The 19,969-nt window shown below is 40.0% G+C and overlaps 1 protein-coding gene across 1 annotated transcript in view; it reads left to right on the forward strand.

The window, feature by feature from the left end:
- Positions 1-19,795, forward strand: part of c12h3orf38 (chromosome 12 C3orf38 homolog) — a 25,774-nt gene extending 5,979 nt beyond the window's left edge. The window contains exons 3-4 of the mRNA XM_043701194.1: positions 3,064-3,251; positions 17,458-19,795. Coding sequence (XP_043557129.1) covers positions 3,064-3,251; positions 17,458-18,078 — 809 coding nt within the window. The 3' untranslated portion in view covers positions 18,079-19,795. The remainder of the gene's footprint in view (positions 1-3,063; positions 3,252-17,457) is intronic.
- Positions 19,796-19,969: the final 174 nt, after the last annotated feature.

The raw sequence follows: 19,969 nt of genomic DNA on the forward strand, positions 1-19,969 counted from the left end.
GGAGGTGCGGGGTTGTGGGACTATGAGGTTGGAGGCGGTGGATGGGAGATCCCCCAAGGTGATGAGGTTATGGACGGTCTGGGAGATGATGGTTTGGTGGTGGGGGGTGGAGTCATGGTCAAGGGGGCAGTAGGAGGAGGTATCTGCGAGCTGGCGTTTGGCCTCAGCGGTGTAAAGGTCGGTGTGCCAGACTACTACTGCGCCTCCCTTGTCTGCTGGGCCTCAGCGTGTAAAGGTCGGTGCGCTAAACTACTACCGCACCTCCCTTGTCTCCCCACCTGCTGTGATATTCCAGGAATGAGATGATTGACTTCCAATACCCACAACCATCTTCCTTTGTTCTGGATATGTTTCAAACTAGTGAAGAATTTTCTCCCTAACTGCCATTGACTCCAGTTTTGCAAGGGTTCCTTCATGTCAAGGGCAGTCACTTTCACCTCTCCTATGGAGTTCAGCTCTTTTATCCATGTTTGGAGCAAGGGTGTAATGGGCTCATGAGCCGAGTGGCTTTAGTGGAACAGGAACTAAAGGGCAGTGAGCAGTGTATTGCAAAGCGAATTCTACTTGACTGCATTGACAACTTCCATCGCCTTGCTGTGCAGATAGTGGAGACAAATAGAAAATAGAACAATAAAGCATAGAACATATATGGCCCTTGATGTTGCGCCAACCTGTGGAACCAATCTGAAGCCCATCTAACCCACACTATCCCATCATCATCCATATGCTTATCCAAGGGCTGTTTAAATCCGCCTAATGTAGCTGAGTTAACTACATTGGCAGGCAGGACATTCCATGCCCTGACCACTCTGAGTAAAGAACCTGCCTCTCTCATCTTTCTTAAATCAAACACCTGTGAATTTGCAGCTATGTCCCCTCGGACAAGCCGACGTCGTCATCCGAGGAAAAAGACTCGTACTATCCACTCTGTCTAATCCTCTGATCATTTTGTATGTCTTTATCAAATCCCCTCTTAGCCTTCTTCTCTTCAATGAGAACAGACCCAAGTCCCTCAGCCTTTCCTCACAAGACCTTCCTTTCAGACCAGACAACATCCTGGTAAATCTCCTCTGCACCTTTTCCAATGCTTCCACATCCTTCCTATGATGGAGCGACCAGAACCGAATGGGTTTGTTTTAGGGGCCAAATGAAACAGCCTCAATTAGAGTTAAGGGTTTGCAACTGAAAATCACATGATCTCATCCAAAAACCAGAAAATCTCAACTAAATTAATTGTGAAAACTAGCCAAGTAACTTTGTTCCCCTTAAAGTTAACCTCAACTTTGTAGCCAATAGTCTTCATTGCCCACCACTCAAATCTGACTTTTCTATATATAGTTTACAGTGTATTTTCAAAGAAACTGTAGTCATACTTGTGCAGTGAAACGGTTGGTCCGAGTTGGTGGATAATTTCTGCAATTCCCAGCCACAATTCTCGGGCGGCGCGGTGGCACAGTGGTTAGCACTGCTGCCTCACAGCGCCTGAGACCCGGGTTCAATTCCCGCCTCAGGCAACTGACTGTGTGGAGTTTGCACGTTCACCCCGTGTCTGCGTGGGTTTCCTCCGGGTGCTCCGGTTTCCTCCCACAGTCCAAAGATGTGCAGGTCAGGTGAATTGGCCATGCTAAATTGCCCGTAGTGTTAGGTAAGGGGTAAATGTAGGGGTATGGATGGGTTGCGCTTTGGCGGGTCGGTGTGGACTTGTTGGGCCGAAGGGCCTTTTTCCACACTGTAATGTAATCTAATCTAATCTAATATCACGACGAATAGCCTTCATAGACACATTTTTAATGTTGAAACAAACATGAAAGCCAAGGAATGCCTCAAATCAAGCACTAATTGGCCATGTTCAGTTTCCCCTTTTTTTGGGCAGTACTTACCTTTGCAAATTTTCATATCTGGTAGATTCCCGTCTTGTAGCAGTGGGACAGTTTGGCTAGACGTGAACTAGAACTTGAGGGGTGGTGGTCACCTAGCTCTATATATTGCGTGATGGTTCTGTTTGGCATGCAGATAGGTCCTGTGTTATATCTTCGCCATATTCATATCTAATCTTTTAGACATCTTTGGCAAGCCCACCTATGCTTACCGTTGAACCAGGGTTGATTTCCCCCCAGCTTGATGGTAATGGTATAATACATCTACAATATGCACTGCAACAATTCCACACAGTCCCTTTGACAATGTCTTCCAAATTCGTGGCCTCTGACACTAGAGCTGCAATAGATACATGTGAAAACCATGACCCTACAAGTTCCCTTGCAGGCCGCACACCTTTTGACTTGGAGCAATATCTCAGTTCCTTCATTGCTGGCTGAAAATCCTGTAACTCCTTACTTATCGAACACCCCAAATAGCTGATGACAAATATAAAGCACATTGGTTTTAAGATTTTGGTCAAATTAATGTGGATAATTGCTGGAAAGATCAATTTTTTTCTTAATCCATTGAAAGCAAAATACTGGAAATCTGGAACAAACTGAATGCTGGAGAAATCCAGCTGGTCTGTGCAGAGGTCTGAACCAGTTCATGCCAGTTCTGAAGAAGAGTCACAATGGACTGAAAATGTTAACTCTCTTCTTAGTCTATATTTGGCCTTTGCATAATGGAGGAGGAAAAGCAGTGACCTGAGGATATCAGGGCAATCTGTTGGTATTAGTACAAACTTTTGGGGTGTGAGTATTTTCTCAAACCATGGAAATGGAAAAAATGGCGTGCCAGAATGTTCATAAATTTTGAACAATCAAAGCAAAAGCGAACTTTTATTCGGTAGGGACTTCTGTGATATATCAACATTATATTTCAACATTTAATGCAACAAGTACTGGAGAAAAGTTTCTCAGGAGACTAAGTCAGCTGTTCCTTTCAGTGAAGGCCTCTTCAACCATGCTATTGTTCTATTAAGAAGTGATGGGGGGTTGCAAGAATAGGGAGAAATAACCACAGCAATAGGAATGAAATACAATATTGAGAGTTTTCAAAAGGCTTAGCCAAAATAATTTCTGTGCAACTTGGATTAGCATTTTAACTTTTATAACCATCTTACTGCTGTTTCATCTGCAGAAGCCATAGATGCGATACTGAGTTACAGTCAGAGTGCCGAAGAGCTGCTGAAAAGAAAGAAGATCCACCGTGAGATAATATTTCAATATTTAGCAAGACATAATATTGTTATGCCATCTAATGCAGAGAAATACCAGCTTGTTCAGAAAGTTATAGAATATTGGAGTGAAGGCAGCGCTGAAACCCAGGTACTTAACTCGAAGTGGCATCATCTTGTAACAGTTTTATTTTCAAATATTTTTACAATGAAATTCAAAACAAAATGAAGTTTGAAAATGGTAATTTTGTAATTCAGATTACTCTCTTCAAATAAGTGTTTTATTTTTGAGGACTAGTGTCCAGCTGATTTAGATTTGTTCAAAAAAAATTTTGAATAGATTGGATACAGGATAATCTCTCTTGGAAGAGTTAATTATTCTAATCCCTGTAGAGATTGTTTACATTTTAACAAAAAGAATTTCAACTTTCAGTTCATTGCTAAAACAATAACACAGCATGATATTTTACTTTGGTTACTGTAAAAAAAAGACTAAATGTTATTTTTGTTGCCAACTTGTATTTTAAACTGCAGAACAGATATTTTAATATAACTGGGGAAAAATTAATGCAAGTAATCATATACCATATTTTAAATAGACATTCAACTCTCCCAGAATAATGCAAAACAGATTCTTAACTGTTGAATGTTTGTCTTTGATCTTTTCCATCTCCAGCCTGCAATTTAATTCAGAACTGTCTTTCATGGTTCATGTTTTCCTGAAGATATTTTTCCCCACATTGTTTTAACCCATAACAAATTTGACCCCTTGTGGTACAGACGCAAGCTCTCATCATGGGCTTATAGCATTTTGCTGTTTGTAGCTGCTCTCCCTTTCCTGCATCCTGGCATTCTAGCCCACGTTTCTGTGGTTGTTTAGAAACCCATTCCCTCTGAAAGCCCATTTTCTTTTTTTTGTCGTGAAAGTAAATGGACTGCTTTCAACTTGACATTCTCAACACTTTTCTTGGACTTTGGAAACTAAGTGTATCTACTGTTAGCACATAAGATACTAACATTGTCTCCCGGTGTAAACATTTTGCACTTTTTTTCTTAGTAAAATAAGCTCTGTCCCTTTTTAATCTCTTTTAAAAACTAAAGCACCTTGACTTGCAGTCAGGCAGACTTGAGCACAGACCACTTAGTTTACCTTGAAAGTAATTCAGTTTACCTTTAAAAATAATCCCTATATATAATCTTTTAAACCTCATTATAATGATATTAATCTTCAGCCACCTTTATATAATCAGTTCTGTATTTTTCTGCCTCTGTAAAAGTGGTTCCTAATAATGCTCTTCTGTGAAGGAGTAAGCAAATATTTCATGTTCAAGTGGACTATCAGTATCATCATCCTGGATGAGGGTAACCTAGGGACCCTTTCTTTTAGAAATTTGAGCCATATTGATAGATTTTAAATTATCATCCATATCTTTAACTCCATGAACATCACTTTTTCAGTAGCCTTCAGTTTTTTTTCAGTTTTGGTGTTGCTTCTTGATGAGGTGAGAATGATTGCTCTTAAGATCGAGGATCAAATGTGACCATAAGGAATACCCACAAAATTTCAATGGAACTTGGAGGGAGAACTTTCTACTTGGTCATAGAGTCATAGAGATGTACAGCACGGAAACAGACCCTTCGGTCCATTTCGTCCATGCCGACCAAATATTCCAATCCAATTTAGTCCCACCTGCCAGCACCTGGCCCTTCCTATTCATAGAGGCAGAAGTGGGTGCTGGAGATTAGAGTCAAGATTAGAGTGGTGCTGGAAAAGCAAAGCAGGTCAGGCAGCATCCAAGAAGCTGGGAAAATTTACATTTTGGGCAAAAGCCTTTCATCAGGATGCTGCCTGACCTGTGCTTTTCCAGCATCACTCTAATCTTGACTCTCTTCCTATTCACATACCCATCCAGATGCCTTTTAAATGTTGCAATCATACTAGCTTCCACCACTTCCTCTGGCAGCTCATTCCATACACGTACCACCCTCTGTGTGAAAATGTTGCCCCTTCGGTCTCTCTTATATCTTTCCCCCTCACCCTAAACTTTATACCCCCTCATCCTGGACTCCCCACCTCCCCAGGGAAGAGACTTTGTCTACTTATCCTATCCATGCCCCTCATGATTTTATAGACTTCTAATAAGGTCACCCCTCAGCCTTCGACACTCCAGGGAAAACAGCCCTAGCCTATTCAACCTCCCTATAGCTCAAATCCTCCAACCCTGGCATCATCCTTGTAAATCTTTTCTGAACCCTTTCAAGTTACACAACATCCTTCCGATTGTGAAATCACACTAAACAAAAGAAGAACATGCTTTTGATTGCTGGGTAACAATTATCTCAGGTTCAGTGTGTTACTGCAACTGTTCCTCAAGAATGGGGTCTTTAGGCCTAACCACTTCTAGTTACAAATGAGGAGTCAATTTTATTGCTCATGCCCTCTCAGGTAAAAATATTTAGAAAATGGCAAAAATGTAAACTTCGCATTAAGGTGAAAATGTGTTGCTGGAAAAGCGCAGCAGGTCATATGATCTGCTGCACATTTCCAGCAACACATTTTCAGCTCTGATCTCCAGCATCTGCAGTCCTCACTTTCTCTTTGCATTAAGGTGCCCAAGCACCCATTCAAGCCTCAAGCGTGCAGAAAAATAGAGCTTTACAGATTATCCCAAGTTTAAACTTGGCTAAGGCCAAAATGAAGATTAAAGTGTACAGTCATTATGAATTTACTGACTGCATCTGGATGTTTTTTCCCTGAAACATTTGCTTTGTGGTGATAGCTGTGTATCCCCTTCCCTTGGAATTACTGTTGCTGAGTTGAAATTGTTTTTTAAGATACTCTGCAGCAGAGAAGATTTAACATGGGTTATCATGCTACAAACTTGACTCAAAAGGCTTTCCTGAGAGTTCCCAGAGAGATAGTCGGTTAGTCCCTTATTCTGGCAGCTTGGGTGCTCTCTACCTAAATTCCAAATTGAAATTGTGGGTGGCACGGTGGCACAGTGGTTAGCACTGCTGCCTCACAGCGCCAGAGACCCGGGTTCAATTCCCGCCTCAGGCGCCTGTTTCCACACTGTATGTAATCTAATCTAATCTAATCTAAAAAATATTCACACTAAACATTTTAGCGAGTTTTGAGAAGATTTGTCTGATCATATGGCATCTTTCCATGTAGATTGCATTCTCTAAATGATGTAGATGACTGGTTCATGATTCAGTTTCCTTTTAGCCATTGTCAAGGCGATTGAATATTTAATGTTCCGACATTGTGTGAATAAATGATCCACCAGAAAGAAGTTGTTCAACCCTCTTTGGTGTAATTGTCTCTGGGACTCCTGTGCCTCTCCATGGATTGGAAAATAGCAGTCACTTCAAGTCAGTGTCCTTTGCTTTGTTTAGCAAAGGTATCTTTAGTTTTTGGAAAAAGAGTTCTGTATTTGATGATGAAGGGAGAATAAAATATGAGTGAGCAAGAAAAGACTGTGTAAAAGCTTGTGTAGGTATGTAAAAAGGAAACATTTGGCTAAGAGACGTACAGGCAGAATAGGAGAATTTATATTTGAGAAATGGCAGAGAAGCTAAATAATTGCTTTGTGTCTGTCATCTTGAATTAGAGACCCAAAGGACTGGCAATAATGGAGAACTGAGGGAAAATAGTAGGGAGCTTAGTTTGAAGAAATTAATGGGACTGATGGTTGATAAGTCCCTGGTACATGATATTCTACATCCCAGAGCTTTGATGGAGATAGTATTTGGGCCCAAACTATTTGCAATGTGTGTTCGTGATTGGAATGTGGGGACCAACTTTAATGTTTCAAAGTTTGTGAATGATGCAAAACTAAGTATGAAAGTTTGTGGGCAAGATGGTTTCAAGAGAATTTGGATTGATTTGGTGAGTGGGCAAGGGTGTAGCGGATAGATTGTAATGTTGAAAAATGAGTTATCCACTTTGCTAAGAGGAACAGACACACAGCATGTTTCGTTGATAGTATGAGATGTAAAATGTAGATGTACAAAGGGACCTGATCATCCTCGTTAATCATAAAAGCATTTAGTGGAGAAGAGGTCCTTCAGTCCATTGTATCTATATCAACAAAAAACACTACATTAATCCCACTTTGCAGCAATTGACCCATAGTCTTGAATGTTATGACATTGCAAGTGTTCATTCAAGTGCTTTTTGAGGATTTGAGAGTTTTCCTGCCTCAGTTTCCCTCCCAGGCAGTGCATTTCAGAATATGTGTGTCTAAAATATTTTCCTCAAATCTGCTCTAAACCTCCTGCTTTTCACCTTAAAATTATGCCACCTTGTTTTGACCCTTCAACAAAGGAGAACAGTTTCTTCATATCCACCCTCTTTGTCTCTCAATTTTATACACCTCAGCCCCCTCTTAGCCTTCTCTGCTGTACAGAAAACAAGCCGAGCTTATTCAGACTGTCCTCTAGCTAATCTGCTCCATCTCAGACAACATCTTGGTGAATCTTCTTGTACCCTCTCCGGTGCAATCGCATCCTTCCTATAATGTGGTGACCAGAACTGCGCACATACTCTAGTTGTGACCAAAGCAAAACGTAATAAGTCATTGAAAGCAAATGTGCTAGTGCAGCAAGCAAGTAGGAAAGATAATGGAATGTTAACCTTTGTTACAAGAGGATTTGCACACAGTAATAGCACAGTTTTGCTTCACTTATATAGAACTGTGATTAGACCACATGTGGAATACTGCTAGTAGTTCCTTATGAAAGATGCTATTACCATAGGAGGAGTGCATTAAAGATTCACAAGGCTTGTTCTTTGTGGTGGCAATTGTCATAGAGTCCTATAGCACAGAAACAGACGCTTCGGTCCAACCCTCCATGCCGAACATAATCCCAAGCTAAACTAGTCCCAACTGCCTACTCCTGGTCCACGTCCCTCCAGACCTTTCCTACTCATGATCTATCCAAATGTCTTTTAAATGTTGTAATTATACCCACATCTACTACTACTTCAGGAAGTTCATTCCACACCCGAACCATCCTCTGTGTTAAAAAAGACAAATTGCCTCTCATGCCTTTTTTAAATCTCTCTCCTCTCACCTTTAAAATCCCATGAAGAGAACTTGGTGAAACTTGGCCTGTATTCCCTTTAAAAAATGGTGATCTAATTGAAACTTACAAAATATGTAGAGGTAGACAGGGTAGATGCAGATAAAGTGTACCCCTAGTTTTGGAGTTGAGAACAAGGGAATACATGTTCAAGATGAGGGGGACACCACGAGGAGGAGGAGAAATTATTTACTGAAAAACATTGTGTCCCTTTAGAATTCTCTACCCCAAAGGACTGTGAAAATTCAGTCATTGAAGATGTTTAAAGTAGAAATTGGCAGATTTTTAAATACCAGTGACACAAATAGATATGAGGACAGTGTGGGGGAGAAAGACATTGAAGTGGGTACACAACCACAATTATCTCTAAAAGGCAACCAGGAATGGACAACAAATACTGGCCAGCCAGTGCCCACATCCCATGAGTGAGTAAAAAAAACAACCATATTCATATTAAATGGTGGATCAGGCTCAATGAGCTGAATGGACTACTCCTGGTCCTATGTTTATATGACCAGTTGATGAAATTATGAATTAATGTTGCAAATAGCATATCTTAACCCCATAGAGATCTTGCCTGAATAACTTTTATGCCAATTTGCAGATATTTTCTCCTCAAAACAGTAATTTAACCACAGTTAGTCATTTATTTGAATTAGGTTGGCCAGAGTAGAAGTTGTGCGCTATGGGTTGTTTCATACATCAGCCCTTTTCAATTCCATTGTGTCTTTGTACTCTCAGCTATTACCAGCTTTAATAATGCCTTGCTCTGTGATGTTATTGCCAAGTGGAGATAGAAATAAAGATTGAAGAGAATGTTGGTCACTGAAGTCCAGCTTTCTAGTTAGTTAATTATATTTCCAACCTTGATTGAATTCAAGCAAGAGAATTTTCTAACCTATTAGAAAACACAGCATTCTTTATTATTACTGCTGAGGTTGCATATTCTTTTCGTCAATTTATCTTTTTGAAGCTACAACAATACCTTGAATTTATCTCTCACCTTTTAACAAAGTAAAATGTCCCAAAGCACTTCAGTGGAGCTTTGTGAAGCAGAATTTAGAACTGAGCAGACTAGCTCAGATGACTTGCACCTTGGTCAAAGAGGTTGGATTTCAGTCAAGAATTATAGGTGATTTAGAAGAAAGAATGCAAATAACTTAAAGGTTTTGGAGTTGGAGGAGTTTGCAGAGATAGGGAGAGATGAGAAGCAATGGAATGATTTAACAATAAGGATGAGAGTTTGAAAATTAAGATCTTGCTTAACGCAAGAGCCAGTGTAGGTCAGTGCAAGTGAGGAATCGGTGGATGGGATGCGTTAGAACTTGAACAACAATATTTTGGATAACAGCATTTTCCAGACTGCAAATCATATTTGACTGGCAAAGAGTTTGTTGGAATGGTCAACTGAAAATAAAAAATGTTAGATGAGAGTTTCAGCAGTAGACGAGCTCATGCATTGCTGACATTGGGAGGGGCGCAGAGCCAGAAAAATCGGTGATGACACAGGTGTGTAGCTGGTGAACAGAACCAGGATTGAGGGCAAATGGCTTCAATTTTCTTAATTTTTACTGAATGACAGACAAGTAGTTTTGGCAATCTAAAGACAGTGGAGAGTCATTGGTAAGGTAAAGCTGGTTTTTATCAGTATTTGCAAACCAAAGGTTTTTGGATTATGTTATGTAAGGGTAGCATGTAGATATCAAATTGGAGGGCTCTGAACATATGTCCTTGAGGTGCATTAGAATTTTTATTTTCCATTTATATTGATTTTTGGGCTTTGGACATCACTGGCTGGGCCAGCATTTACTGCCATTTCCTAACTGCCCTTGAACTAAGTGGCTTACTAGGGGCCATTTCAGAGAGCAGTCAAGAGTCAGTCACATTGGTGTGGGTCTAGAGTCACATGTAGTCCAGACCAGATAAGTACAGCTGATTTACCTTCTAGAGGGAATTCTGTTCCAAAGGAGAGTCTTGAAATGTTAACCCTATTTTTCTCTCTGTGCAGATGCTGGTAGACCTGCTGAATTTCTCCAGCATTTTGGTTTTGTTTGAGATTTTAAGCTTCTGCAGTATTTTGATGTTATTCCTCCGAAAGGACATACCTCCTAATGATTCAGATCAATTTTTGCACACATCCGTCGTCACTCACTGAGACTAGCTTCCAATTCCAGATCTTTTTTACTTTAATTTGAACTAAATTAACAAAATTCCACTGGCTATTATGGATTTGAGCTTCGACCTTAGAATGAAAGCTTGTGTCCTTATCATTGGTCCAGTGCTATTGCTGAGACACCAATGTCTCCCCATATGGAAGTTCCTCATAATTCCTGTACGATGCCCCAATGTTACAAGCATCTTACTAAAGAGCAGTGGAGAAACAGATGGGTTTTTATACCAATTAGCAGTGATTAGATAGTCACCACTAAATTATCTTCTAATTCTAGATTTTAGTTGACTTCAAATTTCACTGTCTACATCGATGATATTTAAACCTATATCTCTGAACATTAGCCTCGGATTCGTGACTGCTGGGGTAGTGACATTACTACCATTACCACTGTGACAAGAAGCCATTTTTCGCTGATACAGTCCCATCAGGGAAGACAGCTGTGAAGAGATGTGAGAGGGTGATGGTATGGTCAACCATGTCAAAACTTATACAAAGATGGAGAGAGAGAGAGTACATCTTTGTCAGACTACCAAAGGATGCCATTTATAACTTGTAATATCCATTTTGAAACTATGGCTAAGGCAAAATCTTGACTTGAGATGTTCAGATACTGTTCAGCAAAATATGGTTTCAGGCTTAAGAGGCAGATTTATACTTACGGACTGAGTGGGTGGGGGAAAGGTCGGACGTTTGCTTGGATTGGGAGCCCAGGTGTGGGTGGGAAATGCGAGCTGTTCTAAAGGAGACAAGACAATGCCTCAGGGGTGAGAATCATTAACGATCTCAGCTAATGCAGAAGCCAGGAAAAGAATCTTGATGTTTGGTAGTTTAATATGAATTGAGTCAAAGAAGCAGGAAATGGGTAGTCATAGAGTCATCCAGCATGGAAACAGATCCTTCGGTCAAACTAGACCCACTGACCACATTCCCAAACTAAACTAGTCCCACTTGCTTGCATTTGGCCCATATCTCTCCAAACCTTCCATATTCACGTACTTCTTCAAATATCTTTGAAGCATTGTAACTGTACCTGCATTCACCACTTCCTCTCGCCGTTTATTTCACACATGATCCACACTCTGTGTTTTAAAAAAAACAAACCAGTTGCCCTTCATATTTTCTCTCCTCTCACCTTAAAGATATGCTCTCTAGTTTTGAACTTGCCCACCCTTAGGAAAAGACTCTTGCTAATTCACCTTATCATAGAACATAGAACAATAAAGCGCAGTACAGGCCCTTCGGCCCTCGATGTTGCGCCGATCCAAGCCCACCTAACCTACACTAGCCCACTATCCTCCATATGCCTATCCAATGCCCGCTTAAATGCCCATAATGAGGGAGAGTCCACCACTGCTACTGGCAGGGCATTCCATGAACTCACGACTCACTGAGTAAAGAACCTACCCCTAACATCTGTCCTATACCGACCACCGCTTAATTTAAAGCTATGCCCCCTTGTTGGATGATTACTTTGCAGCAGTTAAAATAGAGGTAGAGATGGAGCATGCTTGTAACCCCCAGAAAATTAATGTTGAATATCAGATTCAAAATAAGCAAAATAACAGCAATGAACAAAGCAAAGTAGTGAGAACAGAACACCTGAGGAGTCAACTCTCCACACAAAAGCTCCTTACAGTACTCTGATATTTTTCTCTCCACATACATGTAGGTGCACTCCTAGGTCTTCCTCTTCTCTATCAGCACTCACTTCTCTTGACGACTCTTCCCTACAGACACTGTTATAAACCCTCTTACAGGGCCTTTCACTTCCCTGGTCCACCTGCCATTCTTAATTGGATGGCAATAATGGAGGATTCATTTAGGTATTATTTATATAACATTGCTTCAGCAGACTTCAGACCCATATTTAATCCCAATGTCAGGGTTGTAAACACACAGAAAAAGTCAATTGCAAACTTAATGAAGAAAAACAGGGCAAAGATGGATGATCTCCTAAAAGGATAGAACTGGGTACTTTCCAAATAGTTAAAATCTAAAAATAATGCAAGTTCAATTCGACTCAGAGATCCACATACATAAATTTTTAAAATCTCATAAATTATTACGAAGAATAACCATAAGTGGAACATAGGGAAAGTCAAGCCACAGCTCAGTAATATCATTAAATGGCAAATCAGTCTCGAAAAGCAAAGTGGACAACTCTAGTTCGTACTCTCATCTGGCAGGCAAAGGTTGTTCCACTAAGACCTTGAGCAAAGTTTACCAATCTCCTACAGTTCTGGATGAAATACCCCAAATCACTAAGCTCCCCGGTGAGAGGGATGAACTAGTTCTCCTTCTTTATTCACCTCCACTTCTGTTGGTCACACAAAGTAAATTTAAAATTAGATCCCTTCTCTTGTTGATACATTTCTCCCAGATCTAATTAGGAGCCAATTTAACCAGGCTTTTGTGAGTTAACAAAGAATGAGTTTATTATTAAATGTGAGAAAAACTGGGAATGCAACACACAGAGCTTAGAAATAAGACGTGAGTCCAAAAGGTTAAGACGTTTCTAAAAAGGATCTTTCAATTGTTGAAGGAGCAGATATTTGAACTTCTCTACATACCTCAAAGCCATCCATTCTACTTAATTGTGACTCAGTACTCACATTGACAACAATGTCCTGTTCCTGATTGAATACTGACGAAAAGTATTCATTCAGTGTCTCCCCAATCTCTTCAGCCTCCACACGCAACTTCCCACTACTCATGCTCCTCATGATTTTATAAGCCACGATAAGGTCACCCCTCAACCTTATATGCTTCAGCGATAAAAAGTCCCAGCCTACTTTTATAACTCCATTCCTGGCAATATACTGGTAAATTTTCTCTGAATCCTCTCCAATTTAATAATATCCTTCCTATAGTAGGATGACCAGAACGGCGCACAATACTTCAGAAGAGGCCTCACCAACATCCTGAGTAACCTCAACATGACATCCCAACTCCTACACTGCAAGGTCTGAACAATGAAGGCAAGTGTGTTAAATGCCTCCTTAACTACCCTGTCTACCTGTGACACAAATTTCAAAGAATTATGTACCTGAATCCCTCAGTCTTTCTGTTCTATAGCATTACCCTAGGGCCCTACGATTAATTGGATAAGTCCTGCCCTTGTTTGTTTACCAAAATGCACTACATCACATTTATCCAAGTTAAACTCCATCTGCCACTCCTCAGCCCATTGATCTAATTGATCAAGATCTTTTTGGTAATCTTAGATAACCTCCTACACTGTCTACTATACCACCAATTTTGGAGTCGTCTGCAAACTTGCTGATCATAGCTTCTATATATAAACGATAAGCAAAAGCTGACCCACTACTGATCCCTGTGGGAACACTGCTGGTCCTTTTTTCTCTAAAAGCTGTTCCTTTTCTCAAGGATACTGTGTCCTTGATTTGTTTCAGATGGGTCATAAAACACTGGGCTCTGAAATGACTGGGTTTGGTTTGGAGATAAAAGGTTATTGGAGGCCTTTTTGTTTTTACGTAAGCAGATGAGACTTTAGGTCAAAGCTTTTATGTTTTTAGAAGTAAATTGTCTAAGTCAAGGGGTATGGCCAGCTGTCCAGCTAAACAGTTCAGTTCAGAACTTTAGAAAGTTCACCAGTCGAGCTGTGTGGAAACAGGCTGCTAGACGTTCTCTCCTTCTCTCTTCTAACTTCAACCTGTAAGCCTTTGTTTTATTTTTTGTTCTGTGTTTAAGGGGTTTGTTTATGGGGACTGTTGTGTCTGTTCGGAACAGCATAGTTAAGTCTAGTTTGGGATAGTCTGAGTTCTGTGTGTATTCTATATTCTGTCTTTGTGATTCATTCCGTAATTTTGTGAATAAAGTTTTTTGTCTGTTTTAAACGTTGGTAGTCAATCTAGCTAATTTACTCCGAGTGATTTTCACTGTACACTTACTGAAACAAATTGCAAAATTACGTTCTAGGCTGCCTGCTTAAGAATGTTTTGAATGGTCTGTCCTAGTCAGTAACAGGCCTCCAGTTTGAAAAACAATCCTCCACCACCACCCTCTGTCTCTTACTGTCAAGCCAATTTTGTATCCAGTTGGCAAACTCGCCCTGAATCCCATGTGATCTAACTTTGTAACTTAGTCAACCATGCAGAACTCTGTCAAAGGCTTTATTAAAGGCCATGTAAACAACATTTATCATTCTGCCCTCAACAATCTTTTTAGTTACTTTCTCAAAAATCTCGATCAATCTTGTGCTCAAGATGAGCTTAGAGAGATAGTGTAGACAGTTGGATCGAGCAAGTGGGATCTTTGGAAGATTGACTTGATAGATAAGGGGAAGAGAGGGAAGTGGCTGAAGTAGACGATTTGAAGGTTTAATTTTTGCTACAAAGAAACCCATGAGCTGCTCCTGCTTATTGTTGGATGTGAGAATGGAGGACACAGGAGAAAAGCATTTAGGAAGGTTTGCAGTAGAGAGAGAATCTGGGGTGTTAGCTTTGCACTCATAATGATCCCGGAAAAGTGAGCAATTTTGGCAGATGGAAGCAGAACTAGTGAGGTGCTTTAAGGCCTAAGCAGATCTAACTGAATGCACAAAGCAATTGTCCACTATACCCATTTAAGACTGCATCTCTTGGACTTATAGGACTGGGGTAGGGTTTGTGCCTGTACAGTACCCAGATTGTGTGAGAGTAATGATTTTAAAAGCGGATGAGGAACTTGCAGGTGGAGTCAAGGACATGCTCGAGCTAAGAGGTAACTGCAAATCTGTCATGGTGAATGAAGGGCCAAAGATTAGAAAGTGGGATTATTAAAAATAAACCATAAGTGAATTTGGAGAGTTATTTTCTAGAATAAACAGTAAAGGAAGTAGGGTTGGCACTGGGAAGGTGTGTGTGGCTAGAAAGCAAAATGAGGAAGTGAACAGAGCAGGTCATCTTTATAGTCAATATGCTGAACACATGAGATGGGGAAAGTCAAGGTCTTGAATATGGGTTGGAGAGTTTGTTGGGAGGCTGTAAATCATGAACACGTCATGAGGCTTACACTGCTTTGATGGCAATGAAAGAGAAACATCATTCAGCTGCTTGGAACCAGGCCCATGCTGTGTTTGAAAGGAGAGTGAAGGAAAAATCACACCTTGGTTGGTGATAAACTACTATAATGAGCTGGCTTCAAAGTGCTGTAAATTTAAAGAAGTATTTTAGAGAATTTGCTATACTTGGGATTTGATTGAGGGAAAATCATAACCAAAATAATATACAAATATATGTAATGCATACCAAGTACAGTAATCCAAAATAGATTAAAGATAACGTAAGGGAAATAATCCCAACGTGTAACATCTTTCTGCAATCAGAAGTTAGAGAGCTAGGTAGACAATTATTAAGCAGGATTTCAAATGTAATATTCTCCATATTACTCCCAGTGCCATGTGCAAATGAATACAGATGTAGGAGGATAAGCCAGATGAATGTGATACATGAGACAGAGCTTCGGATTGGCTGTGTCACTCAGGAAGATGACACCTGCACAAGCGAGACAGTTTGCACGTGAGCAGAGCTCGGGCTGACTTTAGAAACATAGAAAATAGGTGCAGGAGTAGGCCATTCATCCCTTCAAGACTGCACCTCATTCAATACGATCATGGCTCATCACGCAATTTCAGTGTCCCCTTCCCACTTTCTCTTTATACCCCTTGATTCTTGTAGCCACAAGGACCATGTCCAGCTCCCTCCTGAATATATCTGATGAACTACCCCCAACAGCTTCCTGTGGGAGAGAATTCCACAAGTTCATAACTGTGAGTGAAGAAATTCTTCCTCATCTCAGTTCTAAATGACTTACCCCTTTTCTTAGACTGTGACCCCTAGTTCTGGACTTTCCCAACATCCAAGCCCATCAAGATTTTATATGTTTATGAGATCCCCTCTCATTCTTCTAAATCCCAGCAAGTACAAACCCCGTCAATCCAGTCTTCCCTTACATGTCAGTCCTGCCATCCTGGGAATCAGTCTTGTGAACTTTTGCTGGACTCTCTCAATAGCAAGAATGTCCTCAGACTAACAGACCAAAACTGCACATAATGCCAAGGTGTGGCCTCAAGGCCCTGTATAACTGCAGCAAGACATCCTTACTCCAATATTCAAATCTTCTCACTATGAAGGAGAGCATGCTATTAGTTTTCCCCGCTGCTTACTGTACCTGCATGCCAACCTTAAGCAACTGTTCCACCTTGGCAACCAGGTCTTGTTGCACCTCAACTTTTCCTAAACTATCACCATTCAGATAATAATCTGCCTTCCTGTTTTTGTCACCAAAATGGATAATAGTTGGTTGTATATTCCCTGTCTGCTTTTATTTTCAGACTTAATCGTTGCAGGCAAGGTTTCATCTCCAACATGTGATTATTCTCATATTGGTATAATTCAAAATAGGAGATGAGGGCCTTTGCACACCTTTCAAGAAACTAGCTGACTGGTTTCATTAACCTTGGGGAAATGTGTCAATTTCCATTCAGGCTGTCTTTTATCTGATCCACAATAATTTCAGGAACTTGCCCAATTTACATTGATTAGATGATGTGTGTGGCCAACTGAAGTTGTCATTTTTTGGTCTCTTTTTAAAATCATTTAAGTTAATGAACATCCATTTGTTAAATCAACGTGGTATTCAAAGATCAGTACTTTATAGCATAGTGACTTAGTGCTTGGGTGGACTACTGGGAACAAGGATTTTACATAAGTAGCAAGAAAAATGATTAGATGTACCCAAGGTATGAATGAAAAGAGCCACACCATTATCTGTTTATTGCTCCCTCCATGCTCTTCTGGTCCTTTCCCTTACTCAAGACCATAAGAGGAGAAGTAGGCCATTTAGCTCATAGAGTCACTCCGCCATTCAATGAAATCATGGCTAATTAGAGAATCCTATACAAGAAAGAGGCCTTCGCAAATGCTGTTACTCAATTTAATCTTGTGACAGAATATTTGTGCATGGTTTTATAGCTACTTTCAAATGAAATGAAGCAAAAAATAAATCCTCTGCTCAATCTGTTTATTATTCAGACACAGAGTGTATTCTCTGCTGTGGATAAATGTACTTTTTTTTCTCTCTCTCTCTCTATTAGACAAATAATTCTTCAGGAAGCACATCAGCAAGTTATGTCCCACAGAATGATTTAAGAGCCAATTACAGGAACGATAACCAAGCAATGGGACTAGAATTCTGCAAGTGGTTTTATCAGCTTCTGAACTCTCAGAATCCATTACTGGAAGAACAGTCGAAAGACTGGGGCCCCCAACATTTTTGGGAAGATGTTATACTTAAGTTTTCCTACAGAACTTCTGAACAGCAGATGGAGGTATACAGTGGTGCAGTTATGGTCAGCCTTCGTTTATTAGCACTGACGAAAGAGGAACATCTATTCCTGAATCCTAACCTGACTAATAGTGGACTGAAGTGCATCCATTCACCTCATGGATTAGTTATTATTGCAGTGGCTGGTACCATTCACAGAGAGTCAGTCTGCCTGGGAATTTTTGAGCAAATCTTTGGTCTTATCCGTTGTCCGAACAGTGAGAACAATTGGAAGATGAAGTTTGTTCACCTAAAGATTACTGGTCGTGGTGCAACAACAACGCCACCAACTGTCCAGACTAGTGACGATTCAGAGCCACCTGTCATTAAATATGAATCCAATGAGCTACTGCAAGTTTTTGAAGAACACAGCTTAGGAATTTGTGATTGAAACTGCGTGGCCTGTTGCCCTTTATGAAGATTGTTGTCTGCTAATTGCTCATTACTGCTTCATAAAATCTGAAGTGCAACGTTTCATTTGTGCTAGAAGGCAATAAATTATATTGTGCTGCAACTAGTACTACCATTCATGCTAGTGTGTAAATTCTGGTGCCAAATAAAAACTTATGGAAACAGACTATTGCTCATGCAGCATACTACCAGTATGTGCGATTTAGTCAAACTTCCTGAGCGAAGAAATGTTACAAAATTAGTCTTCAACAGATAAATGTTGTTTCACCAGATTCTTTTGCTTTTTCTGCCCCTACCTTTGCTGCTGATGAATATTTGCTCTCCCCTTAGATCATAATTAATTTATGTATTTGATAAGGCTTTAAGGCTATTTTCTTAGTTTCGGCTTGACTTCTTGCTGCTAGCACTTGGCTCCTGACTAAGAATATTGGCTTTGACCTCCTTCTAGTCCGATGAGCAAATAAACTAGGTTGATGCTATATGGTAGTGCTGTAGGAGTATGAGTTGCTGATCCTCAGATGAGATCCAGAATTCAGGATAGGAAATGCTGGAGGTTCTCAGCAGGTCTGTCAGCATCTGTAGAGAGAAACAGAGTTAATGTTTCACAACTGTTGGAAGTTTAAAAACCTAAAATGTTAATTCTGATGCCATCTCCACAGTACCAGATCTGTTGAATGTATATTATAATTTTGTGTGCATTTCAGATTTCCACTGTCCTCAGTGGCTTGTTTTTGTCACAAATTAAAATTGTCGGTATTGGTTGAAGAAGTCAAAAACAAGTTAGCTACTCACTCATTACGTTGCTATTTATAGAATCTTGGTTTACATACAGCAACCACATCTGTCTCCCACACTCCTCCCCCCCCCCCCCCCAAAAAAAAGCAAATACAAGGAAAAGAAAGAGGTAATACCTAGCTAACCTCCCAAGGTACCCCACCAGGCATTACTTAATACCATTTTCAACTCTGCTGACACTTAATTCTACCTACTTGATAGATGAGAACTTTCTTCCAAAATATCATCTGCTGGGACCATTGATAAAATGAAACTGTTGGGGCTTAGTTAAATGGTTAAGCAGCTTGTCCAATATGCTGAGTATTATTAAGGAGCCATCTTGTTTCTGCCAGGAATCTCCTCAATATAGGAACAGAGTAGGCTGTTCAACCCCTCAGCCTTTCTGCCATTTAACTATATCATAGCTGACCTCCAAAGTGCCTGCCGTGTTGAAATATGATAGTCCTGTCCAATTTTACCAATATAATTTTAACATTTTTAGTATGTGTTAAGAGTATGACACAAGCATTGTGAACAGATCTGTAAAGCTCACACTTCAAAGTATTAAACTTTAATTGTGCATCCATTTCTGAAGACAGCTGAAAATTATTTTTTTTTTGTTAGCACTCCATTTGAAGTATGAACAGTAGGACTCAACGATCTATTTGGCACCAGCTCTACATTTGTGTTCTTCCTAAATACACATTTCACATTTTAGTTCTGATTGTTGGTATATATTTTCTGCTGATTTATTATTGAAGATTGGATTTATAGTTAACAAATGTTAATGTAAGATATTGTAGACATAATGAAATGCGAATGTGTTATAAATAGAAATGATCTTTGTGTGTTTGAATTGTAGGTACTGTATCATATTTCAACAAATAAAACTGGTCGCTGAGTCAGTCTTTGATCACAGTAACTGCTGGATTTGTTTTGTTGAAAATAAATTTAATTCCCTGGAGCATTTCTGAACATGCTTATTTGGAGCAATGTGATATAATTTGGCCAAGACTTTTAACCAGAGTAAAATTAAGCTGTTGTTTATAATTAAAGCCATCTACTACCTGAAGACGATGACTGTATAAAGTGCATTG

This window comes from Chiloscyllium plagiosum, chromosome 12, assembly GCF_004010195.1.
Source record: "Chiloscyllium plagiosum isolate BGI_BamShark_2017 chromosome 12, ASM401019v2, whole genome shotgun sequence".
Classification (NCBI taxonomy): domain Eukaryota; kingdom Metazoa; phylum Chordata; class Chondrichthyes; order Orectolobiformes; family Hemiscylliidae; genus Chiloscyllium; species Chiloscyllium plagiosum.